Below are 10740 nucleotides of genomic sequence, written 5' to 3' on the forward strand. Positions count from 1 at the left end.
GTATTGATTCCAAAGGATGATCTGTGATTAGATTAAGCTATGTTTCCTGTAATTCAGCAAGGAGATGGCTCCAGAGACAGGGGAAGCAAATGGAAGAATTTTTTTTCTCTGCTCACACGTTCATCTTCACATGCACAGATGAAATAGTTTAAACAAATTTTTAAGAGCTCTGGTGTTGAAATGAAGTGCTAATCCAAACTACAAACCAGTCTGCAGATGTGCACAAAATATATTTGTATACACGTGTATATGATATTTATCTTTGAAAATCTGCACCATATGTTGTGCCTGTGCTCTGTACAGAATGCCTGACAATGCTCACTGTAGGTCCATTTGTATTTTGCCTACTTAACGTGGACAGTGGTGTAATCACCAAGTATAGAAAAGCTGTTTTCATATATCCCCATTTCCTGCTGTATCTGTTTCATAAAAAAAATTTGTTTTCAGAGTGCTTCAGCTTTGGCTGGTTTTCTGGAAGAAGATGTTCTTTCTTCAACGAATCGCTTTGCAGACAATGCTTGGCGAGGAGCTGAGGCTTACCACTTTTTCATACTTGCACAAAAACAGCTCTATAAAGGTTCTGCAGATGCAGCACTTAAAACAGGTAAGAATTGATTTTCAACCCTGTAAAACCAGCACATAATTTCATTTATAGCTGCCACATTTTTCAGTTCTTAATAAATCTATGGAATTTAAACCAAAGCCATATAATGAATTGAATATGGCTGCAGTCACATTATCTGGAAAGAACTTTGCTAAAGAAAATGCAAATCTTTCCAAATATTACCTGTTAAATTGGTTAATCTCTGTAGATGTGTTGCTGACTGTTTTGTTTCTCTCCCTAAATTATAAAGCATACCTGATTTTACATCAGACTTCGTTGTAGAGCTTCACAAAAAATCAGTGGGAATTAGAGAAAAAAATAGCGCCTTGGACTTTGTCCAAGTAATAAAGATTTCAAATCCTTCTAATACTTTAAAACCAACCAACAAAAATAAAGTGTTTCAAGAAGATACCGATTTCCAAGTGAAGTCTCCTATTTTTTTAGAACAATGTTTCACAGTCATGTCAATAAAAAGACTGTGGTTCATTTTGTCCAATTTTTAGAATTAATACTGTCGTCTAGTAGCAACTATTTCATACAAATGTTTGCACTTCTCAGAAGATGTGTTATTAATTTCCTTGGATTTCTTTCTTTTTCATTTTTTAGCTCTTCATTTGCGAGATTATGAAGACATTATCCCTGCAGTTGAAATCTATTCCCTTTTGGCACTCTGTGCATGTGCAAACAGAGCATTTGATACTTGTTCAAAAGCCTTTGTTAAATTAGAATCCTTGGAAACTCTTAAGCCAGAGCAGAGGCAACAGTATGAAGAGCTTGCTCTAGAGATATTCACAAGATACAGACCCAAGTATAACAAAACACCTGATCTGGATGATGTTCTTGAGAGGTGTGTATATTTTTATATGATACTTTAATAATACTGTCACTTTTTTCTACTGTTCACTATATTTTGGGTTTTAGCAGTTTTTGTGTGTGACCAAATTAATCAAGTGCTTTGCTGCTTAAACCAAGTATTGGGCAAGAATTGGCAGGAGTTAGCCAGTTTGGAGGAAGGTAATACAGCACTATGTTGTTTGGGAAAATAGACACTGACTGCATTTGAGGATCTGGGCATAAAGAGGTAACTTCACATTAATTTGAAATGCAGGTAGACAAAGCACAGGAGTGTTAGGACCTTTGAGACTGTGACATTAAAGTAAGAATGTTGCTGTTTGCATCTCCATGGTGGAGTGCTGAAAGTATCAACAAGGGACTGTTTAATAGGTCTCTGGTGTTTTGTGAATTACCTAAATCCACTTGGTGTGAAAAGAGGAATATGTGAAGTTTAAATTAATATGAAGGGTACATTTAAGGGATAAGTCCTTGGAGTGGCTGTACCCACAACAGTGTGTTTGACATGTTTCCTGCTGAGCATGGAACTTGTAAATATGGAAATCAGTTGTGAATCAATTTTCTTTTAGCAAACATTTTAACCTGTCCTGATTGACCCTACTGTGCAGCTGTACAGAATCTCAGTAGCAGCTGTGATTCTGTTGACCCTTCAGACCTCAGAGGACAGAGTATAATAGCAGTGCAGGTGTCTAATCAGGCCTTACTTTTGTATGGCCTTCACTGCTTCTTTTCACTCCATCTTTTGGACCTGCTGGTTCTGATCTGTTGACTGTATGGTTCTGGGGGTGGGCATTCTCTGGTGTGAAGGTTTATATACTTGGTTACATGAACAGTGAAGTGTTACATGACCTAATAACAACTGCCACGTTGCATTTTTATTCTTTCAGCTTTACTCTTTTCTTCTTTTTTTTTATAGTGGAGATGGTAAACTTCCTGTATGTGTTGCAACAGGAGCCCCTATCCTGGAGTATCAATTCTGGATGTGCAATGTGTGTAAGCACTGCATGAAAGCCAAAGAAGTAGGCCATTATAATGCCTGTCCTCTGTGCCACAGTACAGTAAGCTGAGGATAAAGACTCTGTATCTGCATTTATGACAGCTAAGAACAGCCTCTAAGATGTTACTATCTTTTGAAATACAACTCAGGTATTGTATTGTAGCAGTTAGTGCTGCTATTAGAGAAACATTGCAACTCAAAGCCAAAAGAGAAAACCCACAAGAGAAACTTTTACTGCTTCCATTTATCTGAAGAAATTACTGTGTAAATAGATTCCATTTTTGCTACACTTTTTAAAAAAGATTTAATGTAAAAGCATTCTTTTTTAATTGTACATTAAGCCTAGTTTCAAAACTGTGTGAGTTGAACGTAGGCTCATATCAGTATGTTCTACTCTGAGCTGGTTCCATTTTTTTTGTCTTTCTAATTCCATAGGAAATTACTGGGTTTTCTCAGAATTCAGTTTTTTGAATGAAGTGATTCCTGAGTTGAAATAATGTCACAATAATTTCGATAATACCATATATGCTTTTGTACTACTGTTTAGAATTCCTAAAGTGATGATACCAGTATAAGCATATGTTAGTGCTGGTTTCTTTTGCCAAGTGTATTTAAACCTACCATAAAATAAAGGGCTTGAAAACACGCAGCAGTCAGTGTGTCAGTTGGGTTCCTGAGCTTGGGTGGTGTCATCCTCAACAGCTTAAGGAAACCTCCATGAACTTGCAACCAGGAACCTGGCATTTTTCATGTAGCTTTGAGAGAGCAGCCTGCATCTGTTGAACAGATTTCAGGAGCTGAAGTGTCACCCTTGTTAGACACAAAGGTCCAAGGAACAATGTCTCGCTGTCCTAGCTAAGTGCTAGTTTAGCCTGTGCTCTGGCAGTGCTGCAGGGCCTCGATGCACGGGCTGAGCTCTTCTGTACTCCCACCTCGGCTTAGGCTAGGTGAGGATAAACCCTGTCTCCATGGGATCAGAGCAGTAGAATGGCCTGGGTTGGAAGGGACCTTAAAGACCATCTTGCTTTAAGCCTGCTGAGAGGGCTATGACACTGTCCTCTAGACCAGGTAGCACAAAGCCCATCCAACCTATTCTTGAGTATTTCCAGGGATGGGGCATCCACAGCTTCTGTGGGCAATCTGTTGCAATGTCTCACCACCCTCACCTTAAAGAATTTCTTCCTTATGTTTAACCTAAACCTTCCCTCCTTCAGCTTAAAGCCGTTCTCCCTTCTCCTATCCCTTTATGCCCTTGTAAACAGTCCCTCTCCAGCTCTCTTAGAGCCCCTTTAAGTGCTGGAAGGTGCTCTGGGGTCTCCACAAAGCCGTCTCCAGGCTGGGCAGCCCCAACTCTCCCAGCCTGCGTCCCGGGGAGAGGCGCTGCAGCTCTGCTCACCTTGGTGTCCTCTGGCCTGTGCCGCGGCCCAGAGCTGGGCACCGCCCCGCAGGTGGGGTCCCAGGAGAGCGGGGCAGCAGAGCAGACACCTCCGTGCCCGGCTGAGGAGCAAACAGACACCTCCGTGCCCGGCACGGGAGCAGACACCTCCGTGCCCGGCACGGGAGCAGACAGACACCTCCGTGCCCGGCACAGGAGCAGACATCTCCGTGCCCGGCACAGGAGCAGACACCTCCGTGCCCGGCTGAGGAGCAGACACCTCCGTGCTCGGCACGGGAGCAGACACCTCCGTGCCGGGCTGAGGAGCAGACACCTCCGTGCCCGGCACGGGAGCAGACACCTCCGTGCCCCGCTGAGGAGAAGACATCTCCGTGCCCGGCTGAGGAGCAGACAGACACCTCCGTGCCCGGCTGAGGAGCAGACATCTCCGTGCCCGGCTGAGGAGAAGACACCTCCGTGCCCTCCACAGGAGCACCTCACAGCTCCGCCCGCGCACGCGGCGTGCCCCTGGCGTCACGGCGCACCCGCCCCGCGTGACGCCCGCGCCATGGCGGCGGAGGCGGAGGCGGCGGCGCTGCTGGCGGCGGCGCGGGCGGAGCTCCGGGCGCGGCGGCTCTCGGCGGCCGAGGAGCTCTTCAGCCGCTTCATCGCCCGCAGCCCCGCGGGGTAACGCCGGGGCCGGGGTCGGGTTGGGCGCGCCGGGCCGGGCCCCGCTAACGCCGCTCCCTCTGTCCCCGCAGCGCCAGCAGCGACCTCGCCACGGCGCTCAACGAGCGCGGGCAGGTGCGGTACCTGCGCGTGGAGTTCGCCGCCGCCCTGCAGGACTTCACGGCCGCCATCGAGTGCCAGCCCCGCTTCGAGGTGCCCTACTACAACCGCGGGCTGGTGCGCTACCGGCTGGGTACGAGCCGGGCGGGGCGGGGCAGCCCCGGTCACGGCGGGGACAGCACGGCGGGGACACCCCGGCGGGGACACCGCCCGGCACGGGGCGGGCACCGCTCCGGGCGGGCGCGACCGCGCTGGGCAGGGACAGCGGCGGCAGCTGCCCCCGGCCCGGTTCCACCCCTCTGTAGCTGTGCTGTTCCGCGGAGAGTAGGAGGGAAGGTGTAGTTAACTTGTGGAAAAATTTGCACTGGAGTAAAACAATCGAGTTCCAAACACAGCCATTAAATCTGGGATAGAGATCTCCCAGGCAGCTGTAGCTGCAGTGAGCACAGCCTTCTCGACCTCCAGTGGGCTGCCGGCCACCTCTGGGAAATTCCTGCCCCGTTTTTGAGGATGCCATCACAAAATGACAGCCCTGTGCCTTTTTTTAGAGCTTGGCCATTGCAGAGGTCGAGGGGACTGGAGAATGGAGCCAGGCCATGGGCACCAGCTGGAAGCTCTGTGCCTGTGTGCCGGCTTTAAGGCAGCCTCATTATTGCTGTGGGCCTTTTGTCTCCTTCTCTTGGGAATAAACTGGCTAAACTGAGCCTTAAGTCCATTTGAGGTTCAAAAATACATGCTCTGGTTGTTGATGTGAAACACTTTCACTCCCACTTGGGCCTGTGGACAATCCAAATGCTGTGGGTCCAGGAAGTAGCTGCTACATTGTGGGTGAAAGGATTAGGAGGCGTCCTTGAGTTGTGAGAGGTTTGTGAGCATGAGTAGTTACAGAAAGATAATTTTACTTTTTTTTGTTTTCTTTTTTGGGACAGGAGACTTTGATGAGGCCATGGAGGATTTCAGGAAAGTATTAGAGTTAAACCCTCAATTTGAAGATGCTGCATTGAGTCTAAAACAGGCTATTCTTGATAAAGAAGAAAAACAGAAGCGGGGTTATTGAAAATTCAGGTAGTGATGTGATGTGAAAATATTCGTCAAACATGTGATTTTTGCCATTGATGGATGAAACACAAGATCATTTACATCTGTTATGACCTGTTGAAGAACTTCATTCTTAGGTAAATAAGGTAAAAATTGATTATGATTGCAAATTAGCCTGTATTTGGGATTTTTATTCTTGAGGGAAGGTGTAATGTTGATCTCTGTGAGACACATGTACAGATTTTGTACAAAAGTACTTTGTAATTCTATAATAAATATATTGGCCAGATTAATTGAAAGCAAAAATGAACATGTTCTTTTTATCACATGATTGTCTGCAGAGTTTACCATAGAAAATATTCACCAGAGGTGGCTTTCTTTTCCTTATTAAAGAGATCAATTCCCTGAAAAATACATTGTGAAATGCATCTGATGGAACTGGCTGTGAACACCCAGGCAGCTTCATTTCTCACATGGTAGGATGGACCACTACTGAAATCTGTAAATCATCAGCAAGAAACACCTTTGCAAGTTCATAGCAACACAAGTTCTAATAAAAGAAATACTCTCTGATTGCTCACATGAGCATTAGGATTTTGTTTTTTAAATTATGCCAGTGACATTCCTGTTTCGTACGGTGAGTTCCTCTGTGGATGATCCTGGAGCCTGCACAAGCACAGAGCTCACTGAAAATGGTGAGACCATTGGGGTGAGTGGTGAGAGCAGACTGGAGCCTCTGGCTATCCTTCCCAGCAGCCTCACTGAGACCACTTTCAGTGTGGGGATGAAACTGCAACAGCCACAATGAGCAAATTTGAAACAGGGCTGAGAAAATGCTGCATTTACCTCTCATCCTTTTGACATTTGACTGCAACCATTTGAAATTACAGAAGTATGATACGTAATACCAGGATGTGACCACAGTTTGAGAAATAGGCAGTGATCACTTTTCTCCCCTCAGAAGTCTTAATTTTGGACTTGATATATTAAGCACATGCTTTGCTACCATTTATCTTGGTGTTCTGTCTCTGAAACAACACAGATAATTCAATGACTTGACCCACTTCGTGCCACCTCAGTCTTAAAAATGAGAAATCCTACCAACTCTTGACTGATGGTGAGAAGGTGAGCTAGAACTACATGCTCCTGACTGACCTTGCCAAGACAATTAAAAGAGCAGTAATGAACAGTTGAATGTGACTTAGGAAGTTTTACTGTGAGAAAAGAGATCACAGATGTGATTCTGCACAGAACACTTAAAATGACGGGATATAGATCAAAATATTAGCAGTGAAGAAGTATTTTAGAAAACAAAGATGCTAGAGATAATATTCCAGCTTGTGTTGTTTTGTGAATGTTGCTTATTTACTTCTCATGCAATTGCTGGCACAGAAATACTGCACAGGGCTGGGGAGCAATTGCCAGTTCTCCACAGTATTTCCTTGTCTCTCCTGTGACAGGATGAACTGTCATCAGGCATTTCAGCTTAATCTGGAATTCTTTCAAGGTAGTTTTGGCCAGTAGGGTTTTCATATGGTTTTCACATTTTCCCCTTTACTTGCACACAAGTAACTTAGATATCTGGGTTTCAGGTTTTCAGCTTGAAATTATTGAACAGCCCTGCTGGTTTCAGCTGGGATAGAGTTAATTTTCTTCACAGTGGCTGGTATGGGGCTATGTTTTGGATTTGTGCTGAACACAGGGTTGATAATAGGGAAATGTTTTTGTTATTGCTTAGCACGGCTTACACAGGGCCATGGCCTTTTCTGATTTGTGTACTGCCATGCTGGGAAGGAAGTTGGGGATGCCTGGGAGCATGGACAAGACACAGATGGGACAGGTGACCCAAACTGACCAAAGGGATATTCCACACCACAGGGCATAATGTTCAGTATATAATGTGTATAAAAAACGCCCAAACTGAAGAGGAGGATGTATTTAGTAACTACCCTTGTGCTGCAGTTTCCTGTTAAAGAAGTTTAAGAATTAAAAGCCTAATGGAGAGTAGTAAAATTCTTTTATGTAATGTTTTGTGAAATTCAGGCAACCTCTCAGCCTGTAAAAGGGGCAGGGGTGTGTGCTTTGGATGCTTTGCAATGAGAGGTGCTGTGACTTTATACCTTTACTGGGCTTTAGGGGATATCTGCATGAGAATTCCACACCTCTGTGGAGCTCCTGGGTCAGTCCTGCCTGTTCCAATGCCCTTGTCAAAGTCACAGGGTTGCACCAGTAAGTCAGAGAGATGGTTGCTGCTAATGCACTGTGACTCTACTCTGGCCAGAAATATTTCAGACGTGAATAATTCTCAGCTGCTTTCCCAAGGTTTCCTACCTATAAACCTACTCCCCCAAACCCTTGACTTTCCTTCCACAGCCATCACTGGCAGCCCCTCTGCTTGGCTTGTTCCCTGTAGGCAGGGTTAATTTGGCAATGAGTAACTTCTCATCTGATGATTTACCTCTAAATGTATGAAAACCCCGTGAATTCCATAATATGTTACAGAATCTCAAAGAGTAACATCACTGCCTTGCAGAACAAGGAAAAGAGTAACATCATCATCCTGTGCTTTTCTCTAGGACTCCATTTGTCCTACTGAAACATGGGAGGAGGAGTTGTCACACAATTATCAATGTTGCAAGGCCTTTCCCTTGCTCTTGCAGAAAGGTGGGGAAAGCTGACAGAATGCCAAGGTTAGCAGGGCACCGAGCAGTGTGAGAAGGGTTTCATGCATGTTTAGTGTGAGTGCAGCATGGGGAACAAGGAGAGCCTTTCCAAATGGAAAGCTGCAGCACATTGAGGCCAAAGGCTTTGCTTGTCACGTAGCCAGAATAAGTCCCTCTTCCAGATGCCTGCCTTGTGATTGAGCAGTGGAGGTTTGGTCAGCATGAAAAGCCTGAAACTCTTGGGCTGTTGCAAGTGAGGGCTTCACTGTGCACTTCTCATCTAGTAGGTAACCTTGTTGAAAAGTGACTGAGGAGAGAAAGGTGCACTATTCCAGTTTTGTGGAGATTGAATACCTCTATCTCAGTCAAGCTCAGCTATGCAGGTCATGCTCTCTGTTGCCTGTCAGGAGGGGAAGGATTCAGAAAAGCAAAAACAGTGTTCAAAACTGAAGACTGTTAGTGGGAGGATAATATCCAAAATTATTTTATGTCAGCAGATGTTCATCTGCCTCAACCTTTTAACAGAGGCAGGGCCTGGATCAGTGAAACAGATTCAACCCCAGCCAGTGGCTTTCATGCAGAATGGAAGGTCTGGTTGCTTTGTATGAAAACAGTTTGCTGGGAGATCTGGTCAAGTTGGAGGCCCCACTTCCAGCATACTGTGACCAGTTGAGCTGAACACTGGTCCATTTCCTAAGATTCTTTCCAAGATTCTCCATCTAGGACCCCTTTAGTGCATGAGCAGGCAGGGACTGGATGCAGTCCAGAGCATTGCTTCCTGCAGCTCATGGTGATCAGCGTTGTAGCCCGAATTGTTCAGGCTGCAACAGATCAGTTCTTTTATCACGTGTGGTTGTGTAGTACAAGGAGCATGTGAAATGGGCCTGAAGGATATCCTTGTCTCCCAGCAAAGAATAGCTGGTCCAGCTGTGTCCCAGGCATCACAACAGGAGGTTTCATCCTAGCTCCTGTTGCTGTGGAAAAGGCTGATCAGTGCTTTCCAGGCTGGGACTCCCCAGCATGGGGACTCTGGTGTGCCTCTGTCTGTGCATTAAAAATAACTTCTCTCCCCATTCCTTTTCTTCCCCTTGGGTGAATAATGAAGGCTTGTTCAACTACAGGGGTATGACCAGAGTGGTTCCTGAAAGATAATCCAAGGAACTGTTTAAACCCATAGGCCTGAAAACTGCAATTTAGGACAGGAGTTAGGTGCTGAAGTTCCCGCTGCAGCATCTGAGAGGTAGGAATAATCCCAGGAGAACAGAGGTACAGAGCAGCACACCCGTGCAATAGTGTGGCTGAATCATAACTTGGGAAAAGACACCCTCAAAGGTAAACAGGGAATGCCTAACCCTAACACACTGAGATTTGGTGTGAAAATCATCATCTACACCACGAACAGCAACCAAGGTAGGAGAAAGAGTCCAAGGATATGGAATTGCTCTGGCTTGTTTATGGGAAGGGGGAAACCTGAAATCCCTGTTGAAATGGGAATGCAAGTCTGTCTCTCCTTTTCCATCTCCCTTCCAATGTATGTGGAAAAGTCTCCTCATCTGTCAGGTGAAGGGTATGGAATGCTGATGGACCTCTTCCTGGTTTTCTAGGGCAAAAGAGGAGGATCTGGGATATCCCACTTACTGCAGACAAGTTTATCTCAATATACTCTGCAAGGCTGCAAAACAAAGTTAACATTAGTTACACCAGACCAGACCTGATGTTCACCTGTGTGACCTGAGAGTGCTGAGAAGAGCTAGCATTTGGTCATAATTATTTTACCTTCATCCCAGTCTGCAAATTTCTAGAGGACTCCTTTTTAGATTAACAGAAAGTTAACCTAATTTATGAATTTGCTGCTGTTGTTAAAAACGGGGAGTGTGCTCTGGCAAAGGCATGCATGGCACACACAGTAACTTGCTGGGCTCTGCAGTGTGGGCTGTGGACAGCAGAGTGCACTGCTCATGCAGCAGAGGAAGGCAGCACCCAGGCAGCTGCTGGGGGATCCTGGGGTCACAGCACCCTCCCATTCCTTTTCACAGATCTTGCTCCTTCAGCAGGTACACCTTTAAGAGGGCATTTATTCAGCAATCTCAGGCAGCACTGCAGCTTTTGGGACGTGGGCCACGTATGTGCACTGACCAGGCAGCCTGGGCAGGCAGGGGCTGCAGGAGCTGGGAAACCTCTGGAGACCACACACGAGTGTGCTGCCAGCACGAGTGTGCACCTGCCCCCTCTGCACTGCTGCTGAACACCTACATGTGCTGCAGCCGCACCTGCAGTTACACTGTAGGCACATCCTGCAATCATTACAGGTGGTTGTGTGTCAGGTTTGTACTTCATCTCTAAAAAATAATAACAATTAAAAAAAAAAAGCTTTCTGTGTGCACAGAAACAAAAATTACTAGGTGTCATTTTTGCTGATACT

The 10740-nt window shown here is 45.7% G+C and overlaps 2 protein-coding genes across 3 annotated transcripts in view; both read left to right on the forward strand.

Annotated features, from left to right (window-relative positions):
* Positions 1 to 3098, forward strand: part of WDR35 (WD repeat domain 35) — a 42716-nt gene extending 39618 nt beyond the window's left edge. For both annotated transcript variants that reach the window (XM_032747743.3, XM_032747744.3), the window contains 3 exons: positions 448 to 604; positions 1211 to 1451; positions 2373 to 3098. In XM_032747743.3, the coding sequence (XP_032603634.3) occupies positions 448 to 604; positions 1211 to 1451; positions 2373 to 2523 (549 nt within the window). In that variant the 3' untranslated portion in view covers positions 2524 to 3098. The remainder of the gene's footprint in view (positions 1 to 447; positions 605 to 1210; positions 1452 to 2372) is intronic.
* A 1256-nt stretch (positions 3099 to 4354) lies between these two features.
* On the forward strand, positions 4355 to 5961 carry TTC32 (tetratricopeptide repeat domain 32). Its single transcript, XM_002186805.5, has 3 exons — positions 4355 to 4515; positions 4590 to 4750; positions 5547 to 5961. Exons 1-3 carry the CDS (start codon positions 4397 to 4399, stop codon positions 5672 to 5674), a joined length of 408 nt encoding a protein of 135 aa, XP_002186841.3. The 5' UTR covers positions 4355 to 4396; the 3' UTR covers positions 5675 to 5961.
* The last annotated feature ends 4779 nt before the right edge of the window (positions 5962 to 10740 follow it).

This window comes from Taeniopygia guttata, chromosome 3 (genome assembly GCF_048771995.1).
Source record: "Taeniopygia guttata chromosome 3, bTaeGut7.mat, whole genome shotgun sequence".
Lineage (NCBI taxonomy): Eukaryota > Metazoa > Chordata > Aves > Passeriformes > Estrildidae > Taeniopygia > Taeniopygia guttata.